Consider the following 18,310-nt stretch of genomic DNA (forward strand, 5'->3'; position numbering starts at 1 on the left):
CGTTTAGAAATGATCATATAACTCCCATGTGGTTTGTGGACTAAAGTGCACTGTTAAATCTATTAACGATTTAATGAAAAATACTAAAATATCTTTGTATTTTCGTCATTTGTTTGAAAGGTAAAAGTGCACTTTAACCCTTGTACTTTATTTCATATGCAATTTATCCCCTTTAAATTTAAAAATACGCATATAACCCTCATATGTCTGTCACGTATTTCACACTTACTGTTAGCTTCAACAAAATTTTAACGGTACACTTTAGTCCACAAACCACGTGGAGGTTATGTGATCATTTCCAGCGTTAGGAAATAAATTACACAAGGCTCAAACCACAAGGAAATAAAGTGAAATTTGCCCTAATGTCTATGATGAAGTAATACACACAAAAATCAACTGTAGATCTGAATGTTTTACTCCATAAATTCTTAAAGCTTTTAATAACATGGACTATCAAATGTTGTATTTCATCTTTTTCCGTTCCATTTCCATGTCAGCTCGGGCATACATTGATGTGATATTGGTAATAAAAAAAACTTGAGCAACAAAGTCCACAATCATTTGTCATCCACAGCTCTAAACCAAATGTATACTATCACCCAATAACCATTACAAACAAAACAAGCAACATGAGTGCAATGGTCCGAATCATAGCCACAAAGATGTTTAATCTAAATGTAATTGATTATATATATAATAATCCATGTATATTCACACAGCACCTCCAAAATTACATAATAAGTAAGAAGATAGATTCCACAAGCAAAGAACACACTGGCCATCACCAAATGAAAAAGGTTTACAGGTTTGAAAACTATCCGCTCTCTCTTCATGAATGTAAAGAAATATCCCCATAAATCTATTGAGAAAAGAAACAGTAAATCACTCTCACCTTGTAAATACATGTGAACCATCTGAATGATGAAATGGCATCAGTTCCAGATGAAATTTATACAAGAGCTGGCAATGAAGTTCCACTAAAGTTGCTTTTCCAACTTGATTTTTGAATGCACCTATGATTCTATCCCCATTTTCATTTCTTCAAGCTGAACCTCTTTGTGAAGTGAGAATTAAGTCCACATGAACAGAAGATCCCTGTTCATCCATTCTCCACAAAAAGTAAGAACGGTACATCAAAAGAAAATAAATGCAATTTTTTTGTTCACAAGGTGTAAAACCCAATGTCAATCAAGTGATGCAACTTCACTCTGTAGCAGCACAGCCATGATAGATGAAGATAATGAAGCAATCTTGTCAGCAATGGCAAGCAATGTGAATGCTGATTCTCACGCTTGAAGCACCTGACAGTGCACGATATGACTTTTCAATCCTCCTCGCCCAGCTATACTTGACCATAAATTTGTGAAAAGAGTTCTGATGTGACCTTTCCCAGCAATATTTTCCCAAAGGTGAGGGTTACTCTCAACTCGTTTATCAGGACAAGAGACATCAACCATACTGATGCTCATGTTGTTACGGATGATACAAAGCTTCCCATTAAGGGGGGCAAGAGCAGCAGCCTGTAATGCACGAGAATTCCCTAGATGGAGTTTGCTATCTATAAATCTATCCCAAGAATTTGTAGCTTCATCAAAAATCCTAAGTTTGCACCCATCATGACAATCCAAAGCATAGAGCTTTCCATTCAAAGACAAACTAGGGTTCCGCCAACCAGCAACCATCCCATCACTGATTGGAGTCCAGGTATTAGTTTCAGGTATATAGGCTTCACTAAGGACCTCTCGGTGGGACCCTAGTCCTTTTACAAACCACTTCCCATCATATACAACTCCAATAAAAGGGACCATAGCTGTGCTCATATCTGCTATAAAGCTCCAGCGGTTCTTGTTGGGATCATAAACTTCAGCAGAACGTAGAGTTCTCTGGATTCCCTCACATTCTCCACCAGCCACATAAAGGCAGTTATTTATGACACAAGCACCAAAAAAATGACGTTTCCGAAGCATATCTGGTGCTCTGTGCCATTTATTTGTCCGAGCATTATAGAAAATGACCCGTCTCATAGACCCCTTGAGTGGATCTTTTCCTCCGAATAAGTACAGATGGCATCCACTCAGAACAGCACAACCAAATCCAAGAGCTTCACTATATTCTCCGGGAACAGGTGGAAGTGGGTGCCAGAGCTGGTATGTGGGATCAAAAGCATGCCAAGAAATCCTCCCATCGCGGTCTCTTTTAATGATATAAACCCACTCTTCTGCCATTCCAAGACTTTTCCTAAGAGAATAAAAGAAGTTTCCAGCCAGAAGGCGATACCATCTCTTGCAAACTAGTCGAAGTTTATTATGTTCAACACGAGGGACTCGAATCAGACAAGCAATGGCAAGATCATCAGGAAGGCCTGGCAGGAGGGGTGGTTGAAATCTGGCTCTCTCCCTTCGTGAGTTTTTAGTCTTGTGTGCATGAGGATTGATATCAGGTTGGATGCATATCTTAGACCCTGGAACAAATTTTCTTGCCCCAACAACCGTTTTCAAGCCTGAATCTACTTTACAATAGCATGACACAGAATCAACCTGCAAAATTACCCAATGAATTACACAAAAAGAACAATAACAACGGTAAAGGAAAACAAGTACAAGAAGTTCACGAGTCATAATGACTATAAAAACTTTACAGTCATGAATTATCATCCTTCACATGATCTTACATAATCCCCACTCATCCTGCTTCTATGAGTACATGAAAAGGGATCAATATTTAAACCAAGAAATGGGAAACAAAATAATCTTCATAAAACCTGAAGCTCCAAATGCTCAGTTGATGCTGTATTTGGGTTAATTCATCAGCATTGTGATGCCCTCTAGTGGAATTGGGCTAGTTGTTGTAATGGACTTCAAATTAATTTGTGAAAGGTATATTCTTTTAAAATAAATGGCATACATTGGATAAATTGCATTCTTTGTATTCATGTCTCTAATTGTCTACATTCTTCATGTACCTAATCATTTGAAAGGTTTGTCTAGGTTCATAAATCTTGTTCGTGAAACTTATTTATGTTTCATGGAACTTGCTTATGACCTTCTATATAAAAGGATATAAGCCTATGGCAAAATAGATCAATACAAAAAACAATAAAATTCCCCCCTTGAGAAAATTTTTATCAAAAGCTAAGAGAAGTGGTATCAAAGCTTGGTTGGGTCAAGAATAAGCTGGTTGTAGAGATCGAATACAGGAAAACAATCCCCGAAGAAGCCAACAACCATGGCAAATTCCAACAACCAAAACGTACCTACTCCTACCTTTGATGGTGAAAATTTTGACTTTTGGTATGTGAAAATGAGAACCTATAAAGCACAGAGGCCTCTCCGAAGGTCAAGTACAGGTGTCCAACACATGTCAGACATAGACACACACCAGACATGTGTTGGACACGTTGGGACACTTGGGACATGTTGCGGACACATTGGGACACACTAGGGACACATTAAGGACACATTCAAGACTATTTTTTTACTAAAATAACATACCTAAAGTTGATAACTTTGATAAAATTAAACATTTGATATAAAATACATATTAAATATTAAAGAATATGACATATAATAAATATATAAAATTATATGTTTTGCAAGCGTCCCCGACGTGTCATGTCCTACATTTTTTAAAAATATGTGCGTCCGTGTTGTGTCCGTGTCCATGCTTCTTAGATGAGAACTATCTATATCTATACGGATCTTTGGGATCTTGTTGAAAACGGATTTGATGAACCCAAAGATGAAAGGAATTTGACAAATGCCCAAAAGAGACAATTGAAAGAGCAAAGGAAGAAGGACACAAAGGCTCTTTCATTGATTCAACAAGGATTTTCAGAAGCAATCTTTCCAAGGATTATCAATTTTACAAAAGCAAAGGAGGCATGGGATATTCTTCAAAAAGAGTATAGAGGCAACTTGGAAGGCAAGAACCATCAAACTTCAATCATTGCAAAAAGATTTTGAAAATTTAAAGATGAGAGATATATAATTGTTGAAATATTACTTTTCTAGAGTTATGGAACTGGTGAATCAAATAAAAATTTATGGGGATGATATTTCTAATGAAAGAGTTGTTGAGAAAATTTTGATAAGTTTTCCAGATAAATATAATCCTATTGTTGCTATCATTGAGGAAACTAAAGATCTTGCTGATTTGAGTATGGAAGAATTGACGGGTTCAATTAAAACATTTGAGCAAAGGTTGAGTAAGCAATTTGAAAAGTCAATTGAAAGTGTTTTTCGATCCCTGCTCGAGCTCAATGTCGGCACTTCTGATTCCCGAGGAAGAAATACAAGAGGAAGAGGAATGTATATATCTCAAAGAAGGAAAAATGAAGGGTCTACTCAACAAAAGTACGAAGTTTGTAACCGAAGCAATCATTTTGATAAAGATTGTTCATTTCAGGAAAGCCACAATGGTTTCATTGCAACAAATTTGGGCATGTCAAAAAGGATTGCCAAGTCAAGACCAATCAGCAAGCTAATTTCTACAATGAGCAAGAAAGTGAAGGGCACATGTTCTATGCTTTTCATACGGCATTGAAACAAAAGAAGGATCTATGGTTTCTTGATAGTGGATCATGTAGTAATCACATGAATGGAGATGAGAGCATTTTTGTGAAGATGGATACTTCCTCCAATTTCAAGTAAAAATGGGGAATGGTGCCTTAATCCAAACAAAGGGAAAGGGTACTATTGCTATAAAGACCAAGATGGGTACAAGATGCATTTTCGATGTTCTCCTAGTTCCAGACTTGTAGCAAAATTTGCCGAGCGTTGGACAACTTATGAAGCATGGGTACTTTGTTCATTTTGAAGAAGACTCTTGCAAGATTTATGACAAAGGGGGGAGAAGTCGAGTCGTTGCAAAAATCAAGACCGAGAAGAATAAAAGTTTTCCTCTAATTTTTCGATATAACAAAAGAAGATGGATGTGGTTGATAATTCATGACTTTGGTACAAAAGATTTCGACACTAGAATTTTCAAAGCTTGAAGAATCTACAACAAAAGAATATGGTTTTTGGGTTGCCAACCACTCATGAGGTGCAACAAGTTTGTGAAGGTTGTGCACCCGAAAAGCATCACCGGAAGTCATTTCCAAAGGAGAAAGCATGGAGAGCTAAAGCACCATTGGAACTTGTTTACACCAATGTGTGTGGGCTTATGGATACACCAACTCATGGAGGTAACAAGTACTTTATCATTTTTGTTAACGATTTTGCTAGGATGACTTTGGTGTATTTCGTGGGACAAAAGAGTAAAGTTTTCTCTATCTTCAAAAAAATTCAAAATATTGTTGAAAGGCAAAATAATTAATAAAAGTTTTAAGAAGTGATTGAGGCAGAGAATGCAACTCAAATGAATTTATGAAATTTGTGAGAATAATGGTATGGAAAGGAAACTTACCGCTAGGTACACTCCATAACAAAACAGAATGGCGGAAAGAAATAATAGAACCATAGAGGAGATGTCCAAATCTAATGTAGGACAAGATTTTAAAATATTTTATATTTTTAGTTTTAATATTTTTGATATATTATTTGATTAGGATTCTTGTAATTTAGTAATTTGTATTTAACACAAAAGTCTAAAGGTTAAGTTCAGTGTATTTGACATAAGAGGGTTTCTAGTATTTATTTAGGTTCTTTGAATTTGACACAAGAGTCAAAGAGAGCGTTTCGAGTATTTATTTTTGTGTTGGGAAGATCAACGTTTGAGTCTCTATTATCTAGTATAAATATGTTTGTAAGCCATGTGACAAATCAAGCTTTTAATCAATATAGTCAGCGTTTCCTCTATTTTCCTTGTGAGCAAGGTTGTTTATCCTTGCTCGTGGATTTGAGTTGTTACCGTCCAAAGAACGATATCTTTCCCTTCATCTAGTAGAACGATATTTAGTCATTCCTATGTTACCAGAAAACGCTAATACCCTAGCAAATTATGTATTGGTATGCACATTCTGAAATATGGTATACTTCCGTTCCAAAATGGTAAATTTAGTGATCCGAAGCGATCCCAAAAGTTTTTCTCCAACATATTTCTTAAATGTTACCTTAGGAGGAAAAAAATCAAATATAATGAATTAAAATCTAAGGTGAGTTAAGTTTTGATAAGACAAAAATATCAAAAACTAAAAATTAAAATTAAAAAAAAAAATAAAAAATTATTGGATGTCTAATAGTTAAAAAAAAATTACTTTAGAAGTACCTTAAATTCTTAAGTGTAACATATATAAGTCTACACTTATCGCACCACATTTTATAGCATGTGGCGTACAACGTTCCCGTTCCTGTTCCACGTATTAGAACGATCCACGTTCTAGGTAACATAGAGTCATTCCTTCTGCTACAACGCTGCATTCAATGTCATTCATCAAAGGAGGTAGCACAAGCTCTATTGACAATGATCGCAAAGAAAGATTTAATAGGATTCAAGTCCAGGGAGTTGCCTAAGACCAGCCTATTAGTCATTACGTTAATAGGAACCGCACTATAGGATTTGCCCAAACCAACCTACTAACCACAATGTCTTAAGACAATCTTCTCATTATCAATATGATAACGAGGACAAATCTAAATATGAGTTATTCGAAGATTATGGTGAATATCAGTTGGTACAGCTAGAAATTCCCTATTTTAATGCTTCTTGTCATGCCAAGAATTTTATTTATTGGTTTTGCAAAGTTGACAAATTTCTTGAGTGTATGGAAATTTCTTAAGAAAAGCAAGCCAAATATGTCGCACATAAATTACAAGGTTATGTTTCTACAGGGTGTGAACAATTGCAATATGATCAAAGGCGACAATATAAAAAACCCATTAGGACATGGCATAAGATAAAAAAGTTGATTAGTTCTAGATTCCTTCAATCAAATCATGCGCAAATGTTGTATCAACAATATCAAAAAAAGCTTTGTTAGAATATAATATGTAAAGTGTTGCTTTAATAATTAGGTTAGTATAATAATTAGTATGCTTTAATAATGTACCTTTAATAATGTTGTTTGGCTTGTGCTTCTACTTTCGGTTTGTAATTGTTCTCCCTCTCCTCTATAAAGGAGAGAGCTCAACACAACATTCTATACATCAATCATATATGCACAATTTATTCTCTCTTTCTCTATACATTAATACTAACATAGTATCAGAGCTATAAGATTTAGGCCTATACTCCTCTCTTTCCGGCGGGCAGCCGGCCGGCAACCTTGCCTTCGCTGCCCGCTGGAGTTTTTCAACACATACCACAAACACATACCAGAAACTCTTCTTTCTTTGTTTCCTCATCTTCATCGTCACTAATTTCTTTCTCTGTGGCCTTCTCTGTCCAGAGGTAGATTGGGTAGCTAATGAACTCAGAGTGCTTCTTCACAAGTTCCTTCAATCTGATCATCCACTAGCCGAATTGGCCTGCTCCTGTGCGGCCTACTCTCTATCTTCGTCCAGCTTATATTCCGAAACACGAACGCCGACAACACCTTGAACAGCACCGAAGTTCCTTGATCATGCGCGAACACTAAGCTCGTCTTGAAAGGTCGGTCTGTTCTCGGTATGATCGGTTCTCGAGCAAGCATCACAAACCGAGTCACGTTACTCCCTGCCTTGGGGTTGGCGGATGCATGATCATCCCCATCACCTGTGACGATCTCGCTGTCGTGGTGCTTCGATTACATGCTCTGCAGCAACCACACGTTGGTGCTCAATTTCACATCGGAAGCAAAATCCAGAGGCGATCTGTACGTTTTCTTACTGAGCCTCGACTTCGCCATTCCCAGAACCATCGGTTGCAACCTCAAGCACATTACCCTATGTGTCGTAGAGAATGGCAATCCAGAACGATCTGTTCGGCAGCTTATCTGAGTCTTTGATGGTCTGTTCTTATATGCACCGCCCACAGTCAGTAGGTCTGCATAGATCCACACCACCCAACTTTCTTTTTTTATTTTATCACAAAAACTCTCTCTCTCTCTCGTCCCTTTTTTTTTTTCCACTAGACCCACTTTAATATTTCCCTTACTTTAAAACCAAACTTTATTTTTTATTATAAAAGCCATTAGATAATTCATATGTACATCTGCAACTTCTGGATACACACCAAAAAAAAAAAAAAAAAAAAAAAAAAGCGCTCTTTCTTGGATACACCATCCACCGCCAAACTTTATTTATTTTTTTATTATAAGCTTCATTGGTGCTCTTGATTCGCCCTGTTCCCCACTCCCACCTTTAGTCTTTTTATTCATCCTTCTATATTCATCATCACCATGCTAAAAAAAAAAAAACCAACACCATTTGCACAACAACTCATATTTTATTCATCTCAGGGATCAACCCCGATCACAATTTTACACAAAAAAAAAAACAACAACAACAACAACGACCAAACAATACAAAACAAACCAAACAACCACATCCACAGGCGGGATTTTTCTTCTCTACTCTGCCGCTGGTCTCTTCTTCTTGCCTCCGTCCTGCGCGGTCCTTGACGGTGCTGCCTCCGTGCTTCCTAATCCACCGAGCACATTCACTCCCCCTTGCTCTTCCACTGCAGCATATAGCGTACCTCCAAATCGGAACATCACGGTGGCCTTCCGCTTCAGCTCCTTGTTTTCCGCCTTTAGCACACTAATCTCTGCTCGCGCATCCTTATACATGCGCTGGAGCAGAGCCAGTTGGGCGTTTAACTGCTGCACCTCATTTGTCCTACTCTGCAACCGATGCGACAGGTTTGTGACTGCCGTCATAGTCTCCACACATGACTTCAAAGTATACTGATTAGCCTCAATATCAGTTTGCACCGCCATTTTTTGCTCCACCGACCGCATCGGAAAGTTCAACGGAGCAAAACCAGAGGCGCTTGGTTGAGGTTCACTGGCCACCGCACCAGTTATCTCTCTTGTTGACTCGTTGAGGTCGGGAAAGAGAGTGAGCAGACCACGGGACGAAGAGGCCATATTCTGGGTAGCTGAACGGGAAGACGAGGCCATGTTATAGGTTGCTGAGTGTTTCAGAGAAGGGTTGGTTACAGAGTGTTACAGAGTATATCTCTCAAGACAACGAAGAGTCTCTCAGAGGTTTTTAGCCAGTTTTTTGTCTTAGCCTCTGCCTCAGCTTCAGCATCCGTCTTGGTTAAATAGCCAAGGCAGACACGCGCATCGCGCGCCACTTGACGCCAGACGACAAAACGGGCGCGCAAGCCAATGTGGTGACGCGCCTCGCCATCATGTCCGGCACATCTTTTTATGACTTGGGCTCGCCTTTTGATGGCACGCCTTTTTATGGATTGGGCACGCCTTTTGATGGCACGCCTTTTGAAAGATTGGGCACACCTTTTGAGGGTGCGACTTTTTAAGGGTCCGACAAGACTCTGTAAACTGTCCCGACATTGATTCCGGTTAGCTCCTTCATGGGTCCGACAAGACTCTGTAAATTGTCCCGACATTGATTCCGGTTAGTTTCTACAAGGGTCCAGCAAGACTCCGTAAACTGTCACAACAACTGTCACAACATTGTCTGCTACAACGGTCCGACATGACCCCATAAACTGTCGTCTACATCGGTCTGCCATAACCATACAATGTCTCCTACAACGGTCTGACACGACCATACCGTATCTCCTATTCTATTTTATTTTATTTATCAGTTTACTTTCCTGTTTTGTTACTCTCTCCAAACTCAAGTTGGTTAGTTCCTATCCTCCCTTGAGTTTGAGGGGGGCTGTTAGAATATAATATGTAAAGTGTTGCTTTAATAATTAGGTTAGTATAATAATTAGTATGCTTTAATAATGTACCTTTAATAATGTTGTTTGGCTTGTGCTTCTACTTTCGGTTTGTAATTGTTCTCCCTCTCCTCTATAAAGGAGAGAGCTCAACACAACATTCTATACATCAATCATATATACACAATTTATTCTCTCTTTCTCTATACATTAATACTAACAAGCTTGAATTGAAACAATTGTTCCAAGGTGTTTGATTCACAATATTCTTCGCAATTCAATAAATATTATACAATTATGGATACAGATTATTCAGGGAACATGACTATGGTTTTGCCAAGTTTGGGTCAATCAAGTCTTGTAAGTCAACAAATTTGTCACACTCAACCACGTATTGAAGAAGAAAGGATTTTGAGTACCTCAATGTATGAAAATTTTGAAGACTCAAACAAACATTCAATTGAAGTAGAAAATCAAGTTGATTTCAACAACGGTGAGGACGTTAAAATTAATAAAGAAGAGGTCACTGAAATTACTTGGATCAAAAAGTTTGAAGAAGATGATGAAGAGGAGAAACAAGAGAAAAATGTTGAATTTAGCCAAGAGCTTCTAATGACAGAACTACCATCTCTTAATTATTATTATGATTGTGCGATCGCAAAAGAAGGAGATCAAGTTGAACTCAATGACGAAGAAGAAATAAAAGATGAGGTAATAAAGTCGACATGTGCAACAGAGAAGTTGATTGAGGATGCAATTGATGTTCCAAGGTTGATAATTGAATGTCCAACTGAATCTATTACACAACAAATCCAGAGACTATGCCACATCAACATAAAATACACTCCGTTGATTTTCTTGGTGTGGAGAAATTTCATTTGACATTCAATGCTTGTCTAATTGATCTTGTCAACCAGTTGAAGCATACAGAGAAAAACTTTCAAAAAGTAAACTTTTCTACTACTTTTGGAAGAGGGACAAGTAACTAAAGTATTCAAAATATCACTTTGTTTGGCATGAAAGATGGCAGATCTCTAATATGAACTCAAAGACGAGTTCTTTCAAAGAAGAGGAGTCTAATGTAGGACAAAATTTTAAATTTTTTTATATTTTTAGTTTTCATATCTTTGATATATTATTTGATTAGGATTCTTGTAATTTAGTAATTTGAATTTAACACAAAAGTCTAAAGGTTATGTTCTTCGTATTTGACGTAAGAGTCTAAGGGAGGGTTTCTAGTATTTATTTAGGTTCTTTGTATTTGACACAAGAGTCTAAGGGACAGATTCTAGTATTTATTTATGTGTTGGGAAGATGAATGTTTGAGTCTCTATTATCTAATATAAAAATATGTTTGTAAGCCTTTTGGAAAATCAAGTTTTTAATCAATATAGTCAGAGTTTTCTCTATTTTCCTTGTGTGCAAGGTTGTTTATCTTTACTCATGGATTAGAGTTGTTACCGTCCAAAGAACGATATCTTCCCCCTCGTCTATTAAAACGATATCTAGTCATTCCTTGCGCTACAACATTGCGTCAAAATCTATGCTACATGAAAAGGGGCTGCCCAAAATCTATACGGCAATTTACTTGGTGATAGATGTCCTACAAAAGCTCTCGAGAACAAAACTTCATTTGAAGCTTGGAGTGGAAGGAAGCCATCAGCGAATCACTTGAAGGTGTTTGATTGCATTTGTTATGCTCGTGTCCCAAAAGAAGTGAGACACAAGCTTGATGAAACTAGTACAAAATGCATCTTTGTGGGTTATAGCTCAAAATCTAAAGGCTATAGACTCTATAGTTTGAACAAGAAGAAGGTGATTATTTCTAGAGATGTTCTCTTTGATGAGTAAGACTTCTTTTGATTGGAAGGGAAAGAAAGTTCAAAATCAAGTCATTGTTTCCAATGAAAATTTGGAAGGTCAACAAATTGAAGATGTTCAAGCACCTGGATCTCCACAAAGATTGTCATCCATTGCTAGTTCACAATCTTCTCAAACTTTGAGTTCAAGTTCTACATCTCAGAGTTCAACACCAAGAAGAATGAGGAATCTGAGTAATGTGTATGCAATATGCAATTTATGCATCACTAAACCTGAGAACTTTGAAGAGGCAATTAAAGATGAAGCATGGAAGAAAGCCGTGGAAGATGAAATTCAAATGATTGAGAAGAACAAAACTTGGGAGGTAGTGGAGAAACCGGAAGAAAAAGAAATAATTGGTGTGAAATAGATTTTCAAAACAATGTTCAACCCAGATGACTCTATTCAAAAGAACAAAGGAAGACTTGTGGAAAAAGGGTATTCACAACTACCTGGAACTGATTTCCAAGAAACTTTTGCTCCGGTGGCACAACTTGATACAATTAGAGCACTCATTGCTTTGGCGGCTCAAAAGGGTTGGTTTTTGTAATTGGAAGAAGAGATGTATGTTGATCAACCTCAAGGCTTTGTTGTCAAAGGCAAAGAAGATAAAATGTACAAATTGAAGAAGGCATTGTATGGCCTAAAGCAGGCACCTCGGGCATGGTATAGTGAAATTGATGTTTACTTCAATGAAAAGGGTTTTCAAAGAAGCAAAAGTGAGCCAACCTTGTACATCAAGAGGCAACGTAAACTGGTATTTTCATTGTTTCACTTTATATTGATGATTTGGTCTTTACCGGTAGTGATGAAAAATTTATTTAAGATTTTAAAAGGGAGATGATGAGGAAATATAAAAGTTTTTATTTTTGTTGAAGTTTTTAGAAAAACTTGCAATGATATCATATTCACATTTTCTTTTTATTTTCTTTGCATTAAAGCACAAGTACTAAGGGCTTCAACTTTTGTACAAGATGTTCACCCTTCATATTTTTTTGTTCCTTCTTTCACTAAATAATATAACTATTCAATTTTTTTCTCCAATTTTCTATTGAAATCCTAATGTTGTTAAAAGACAAAGGGCTTGCCAAATTCCCAAGGTCATTTATTGTTGTATTTGTTAGCCTCATATATTCAATACTATTCTCCTAAAGTAGATAGATTAGAATATCATGTTTCTTCAAAAAGTACAGATGGTGTGAATGATCAAGCTAAAAAATGAAGTTTGATATATTAGCCAGTGGAAAATACTAAGAGATTTTGAGGAGCCAATACAACATAGAGACGTGTGTACACATTTGCATACGTTAATTTTATAGTAACATTTACGCACATGCATACACATATATGCAAACATTTTAAATGCATAAGTTTTGTTGTAACAAGCTAAAGGTACTGAGAGTTCTAAATTTTCCATTTGTAAGTGCTCTGTTATCATTCCATCAACTCTATAACACTTTTCATCCAGCAAAATCACCAAATAGCAATGAGATTAAAAAAGTCCATCAACTGGACCCACTCAGCAATTTCATGTATCACAGGAGCAATGATTTCACATGGACTTTTAAGGCTTATGCGTTACTTTTTCTCCCTCTACTCTCTAGCTAATAGGTATTGGCAAAAGTATCCACATAGCATTTATACTTCTTATCATAGTTGTCAAATCAGGATTCGTATTGTGAATCAAAATAGCCTTGTACCGAATCGTGAATCGTAAAGATTTGGCCACTTTTTCTAAATTACTTAAAAACATATATCTACACATTTAGATGTTAAATATGTCTGATGAATATGACATATTTAGACTTAAATCAACAAAAATGTTATTTTGAATGATAATCATATAGTTTAATAAGTAAGAAGTTAACAAAAATTCATATGTAAGATCACCATCTTACCTTTTTTCTTTTTTAGATATTTCTTATCAATCATTCTTAATAAAGATCTATGAAGCACGGATACTTCAAAAAGGGTGACGTATCCGTATCGGATACTTATCGGATACCGATACTCCTCGGATACTCGCGGATACGTATCAGATACTTCTTAAAAGTATCAGATACTTCTTAATTAATTTTTTATTAATTTTGAAGTATCGGATACTTAATTTTGAAGTATCGGATACTCGAAGTTATATATTACTTATAATATTTTGTTTAGTTCTTTGATAAGAGGAATATAGTGAGAGTTAAAGTAATAGAATTTGTCAAATTGATGTATCCTTGTTGTCTCTCTCACTTCTCTCTCGCTTTTTCACTCTCTCACGTTTCTTCTCTCTGCTCTTATTCTTTTTTTGGTGTTGGCATGTAAGGATGATGTTTAATTTGCATTTGCATTTGCTTTTAGTTTTGGATGTTTTATGAATGTTTGAGCACTTTTAGGTTAATAGGAATCCCTCTCCTTATTTATTAATTTACTTTAAGTTTTATTTTCATGCATATTACATTATTAAAATTATATAAAAAAAAAATTATGAATGTATCCCCGCTGTACCCGTATCGTACTTTTTCAAATTTTAACATATCGCCATATCCACATCCCCATATCACCATATTCGTATCCGTACTTCCTAGGCTATCATTGATGACTTAAAAAAGTATATTTGCTGAAATTTTTATTTAAGAATGATTTTTTGGCTTTAGCTAAGATCTTGTGATATTCAATGATAAAGGGGAACAAGTTAAAGTTATTGACCTTGAAGACTCTTAGTTTTATAGGAATCTTTCTTCTTTATCAAGTTGTCTTTTGCTTTAGGTTTCATTTTTATGCATACTGCAATACTAAAAATTGTTAAAATAATATTTTTTACGAACGTATCCCCGCCGTACCCGTATCCTAGTTTTTCAAATTTTGTCGTATCGCCGTATCCGTATCGTATCGTATCCGTATCCCGTATCCGTATCCGTATCCGTGCTTCCTTGATAAAGATAATAACCAAATAGACAAATTATCAATTTCCAATGTAACAATAATTAACAGAGATATTGATATTTGGACAATAAGCATACATACTTTTCTAAGTACCAGTGAGCAAATAATAAGAAAGAATTATTTAGAATCTTTTATTTTAGCCTAAAGTATTTTAAAAGGTATAATTGACCTCACACATGTAATATTTAATTATATTCAATTTAATAAAATAGCAATAGATAATTCATAGTGTAACTTTAATCTTAAACATCTTTAGAAAATATATTATGATTTTTTAAAGGGAAAAAAAATGAGATAAAATGTTAAAAATATGTTGGGTCTGACTAAATCTAATTGGATCCTATTAAAAATTCCATGATCACTAAAATAACAACAAATCATGTATATATATTAGTTATTTTAGTATTAAACGCTATTAGAAGTTGTATAATGTCATTTTCACTAAAAAGATGGAGAAAAAAAGAATTGAAAATATGTCGGACACAATAATTTCAAAAATTGCATGAATCGTAAAAATTGAATCGAATCGTAAATCGATTGTGAATCATGCATCGATTGTGAATCATGCGATTTACTAGAGATTTACTTCCAAAATATATTCACCCATAGATTCGTATCGATTTTGCAAAATTTGCGAATCGAATCGCAAATCGTAAGATTCTGATAACAAAGCTTCTTATATATAGTATAGTATGGTAGTCCAGCGATTTGAGAACCCTATCTACCCTCCTAGGTTTGAGTTAAGTTGATATTACTCCATTTCTTGATGGATAAGATTTTTTTTCTTTTTTGGAGAAGTATTTTTCTATGGATAAGATAAATCTCACAACTTTGAAGTTCAAATTATTCACATCACAAAAACCACTACAATAAATGGATCAACCATGATTTGAAGTCGATAACTTTAAAGATAAACAAAGAGATACCATCCCCATCCCCATCCCCATCCCCATCCATATGATCACACAATTTTCATACTAACAAACAAAAGCAGCTAAAGAGAGATTGAGAGAGTGACTGACTTCCAAAAGATTATAAGAACAAATTAAATTGCAAGGAGCATGCTCATTAATTTTCCATTGCCCCAGAAAGTCGATAATCATCTGAATTAATAATCTGCCGTCGTTGTTTGAATTAAAGCTATCTCATGAAGAGCAAAGGCTGAGAGAGAGAGAGAGAGTACTATGAAAAAAATAACAATCCAGGAAGAAGTCACCACATTGAAAAAGAAATGGGAATTGAAGCCGAAAATTATAATGAAGGATGGAAAACTAGAATATGCACTAGTACAGGTCAATCAGCGAACTGTTACCCAATAACTTATTAACAGGAAATCATGGGTCTAAAAGAAAAATTCTGGCACCTATATCAGCAGAAATCACACACAGTACTATAGTTTCAAGTTATAAATTGTTAAATCCATAAGCTCTAGAAATGAAACAAGAATTGTGTCCCATACACCTAAACCACAGGCACCAACAAATACTATCCTCCAAACTACAAACATTCTCAATGTTCACTCAAATAAAGAGCATCCAAAAGAATTTGATAACGTTTATCCAAATTAAAGGCAGGCCCGTGCACGAGGTTCCCAATACTACAAGATCTAGGAAAGGGGTACGCAATTTTGTCCCTCATGGTGATAGTGCTGTGTTTGTGTCTCAAATTCATGACAGTCAGGTCACAATCGAGCAACCATGCGCTGCACCAAGGACCACCCTTAGATTATCCAAATTAAGTTGTAAAAAAAAAAAAATTAATATTTTCTACAAACATGTTAACAAAACCCACTCATGATTGAGAACAACAGATCAAAGTACGCACTTCAATTATATATCGGGGAGCACATATCCCATGGAATAAATCCAAATTCTCTACCTATACAGCACTCTAGAGAAAAAAACAACCATAGAGTCATAAAAATACATATACTCCCAACCCCAAGGGGCTGGCCTGGTGGCAACACCTTGGGTCTTGGGGTGTGCTCTCCCTAAGTTTCTGAAATCGAACCTCTTTGGTGCTAATAATTCCTTGGGGCCATTAGACTGAGGAAAAACCCTTAACTTAACTGTGGTGCACTCGCCGAAAACTCCTTGCTTAGGACCTATGCACCTTGGAGATTAGTCGGGCTTTGATCCGGACACTCCAGTGCCAATCAAAAAATAAACAAATAAATAAAATGCATATACTCTTGTCAAATTCCATGAACCACCTCTAAGACAACACATTCTCATAAAGAACTTCACCTCTCTATCTCCCCAAACTCTTGGAAACAAATACCCAATAAATTATGATTGCAACAAATAAATAAATAATAAAAACCAACACATGCCCATAATAATACCAAAAATCTTCATCACAGATTACACATTTGCGAAGAATTTCATCTGGTTATTTTAAGAAATGCACTAATTAAAGAAAATTAAAAGCGAAGACTATCAAAGATCAAGGGGGCTTACCAGTGGAGCTTGAACACGATAACCCCTCTGTGCATTCGGAGGCCGTTCAATGGTTGGGTCCATCTAACCAGTAGAGTTTCATAAACGAATTTCTGGGTCGCACCCAGAATCAAAAATCAACGTTAAATTTGCTTCACATACCCAGATCGAGAACTCTATAAGCTTCAATCTTCATATCTGATCAACAAAAATAAATAAATAAAAACAAATTACTACCCCTAAAAGTTCGAAACCCAAAGAAGAGCTTTTTGCTGTCCCTTTTTATGACGCGCAAACGCAAACAAGAAAACAAACAGCAAATGGAGCTTACAAGTTGAAGAGCTACAGCAACTTCAAAACGTCTCTCTCACTCTCTCTCTCTCTCATAGACACATTCAACTTAAGATTACAGGTGGACCATTCTAATTCACAAAGTCTTAGAAAATCACATTTTTTAGTTTTTCTAGAAAAAGATCATAATCAAACAATAAATGAGATATAATAAAAAATTAATGAGTTATAATTAAAATAAATTATAATTAAAAAATATTAATCATAATTAAATAATAAAATAATATAATTTAGGGGTATATATAATAAGGGATGTATATACTAGAATTTTCCTTACAAGAATATACACGAGAATTGCACCACTATAAAAATGTAATTCTTTTATCACTACTTGATTTAAATGCAATTTTCTCATTTTCCTTTGCAGATTTGATAATTAATACATTGACACTCTTTCTTATTGATGTAATATCTCGAAATTAATTTTTAACTCTTGGGATGAAGAAAACTTAACAGGGCTTAGAGGTGTAAATTCGTCTCATCAGTCTGTGGCTCACTTGAGGCCTGACCCGTCTCCCTTTGGGCCTAGGTCGCGCATTTTCTAGCCCGACTTGACTTTCTGCTCTAATAATTGGCCCATGCAGGTAGCCCGACCTGCCGATACCTCCCCAATGGTCAAAATTTCCAAAATCTTCAAAAGCGGTTAAATTTTTGTATCATATTCGCTATTCAGTAACATTAATAGAAAATGTTTAAGACCTTCAAAAAGTACCCACAAATGATATGATAGGATATATGTCAACTTTTAATTGTTACACACTTAATGATGGTGGGCCCAACTCCCATGCCACATCATTATAGGTGAATTTGTGAGTATAAATGTGTAGGCCTTTAGCATCAACATTAATTGTTTGAATTAATATTTATTGGTTACTCATTTTTTTACATTAATTGTTAATTAATATATATTACTTGTTTTAATTGATATTTATTAGTTATTCATTTTTTTTAATTAATTGTTAATTAATAGATAGTATTTGTTTTAATTGATATTTATTAGTTGCTCATTTTTTTAA

The 18,310-nt window shown here is 35.6% G+C and overlaps 1 protein-coding gene across 2 annotated transcripts; it reads right to left on the reverse strand.

Annotated features, from left to right (window-relative positions):
- Nucleotides 1-665: 665 nt before the first annotated feature.
- Nucleotides 666-17,399, reverse strand: LOC145814253 (F-box/kelch-repeat protein At1g55270-like). 2 transcript variants are annotated; one of them, XM_082910864.1, is made up of 3 exons: nt 17,275-17,399; nt 16,965-17,141; nt 666-2,537 (listed from the first exon to the last, which is right to left on the reverse strand). In XM_082910864.1, the coding sequence occupies exons 2-3, from the start codon at nt 17,025-17,027 to the stop codon at nt 1,287-1,289; spliced, it is 1,314 nt and encodes a 437-aa protein (XP_082766990.1). In that variant the 5' UTR covers nt 17,028-17,141; nt 17,275-17,399; the 3' UTR covers nt 666-1,286. The 2 variants fall into 2 exon arrangements, with proteins under 2 accessions (XP_082766990.1, XP_082766989.1); XM_082910863.1 differs by lacking the exon at nt 17,275-17,399 and having other exon boundaries at nt 16,965-17,268.
- Nucleotides 17,400-18,310: the final 911 nt, after the last annotated feature.

The sequence above is a fragment of the Camellia sinensis genome, unplaced genomic scaffold, assembly GCF_055761805.1.
Source record: "Camellia sinensis isolate YWXY unplaced genomic scaffold, ASM5576180v1 Unanchor1, whole genome shotgun sequence".
Classification (NCBI taxonomy): domain Eukaryota; kingdom Viridiplantae; phylum Streptophyta; class Magnoliopsida; order Ericales; family Theaceae; genus Camellia; species Camellia sinensis.

Excerpts from the sequence above, each read along its gene's own strand:
- LOC145814253 (XM_082910864.1), bottom strand. The coding sequence starts at position 17,027 with ATGGACCCAACCATTGAACGGCCTCCGAATGCACAGAGGGGTTATCGT. Across the intron at positions 2,538-16,964 it reads ATCGTGTTCAAGCTCCACTG|GTTGATTCTGTGTCATGCTA; the intron begins GTAAGCCCCCTT and ends GTAATTTTGCAG.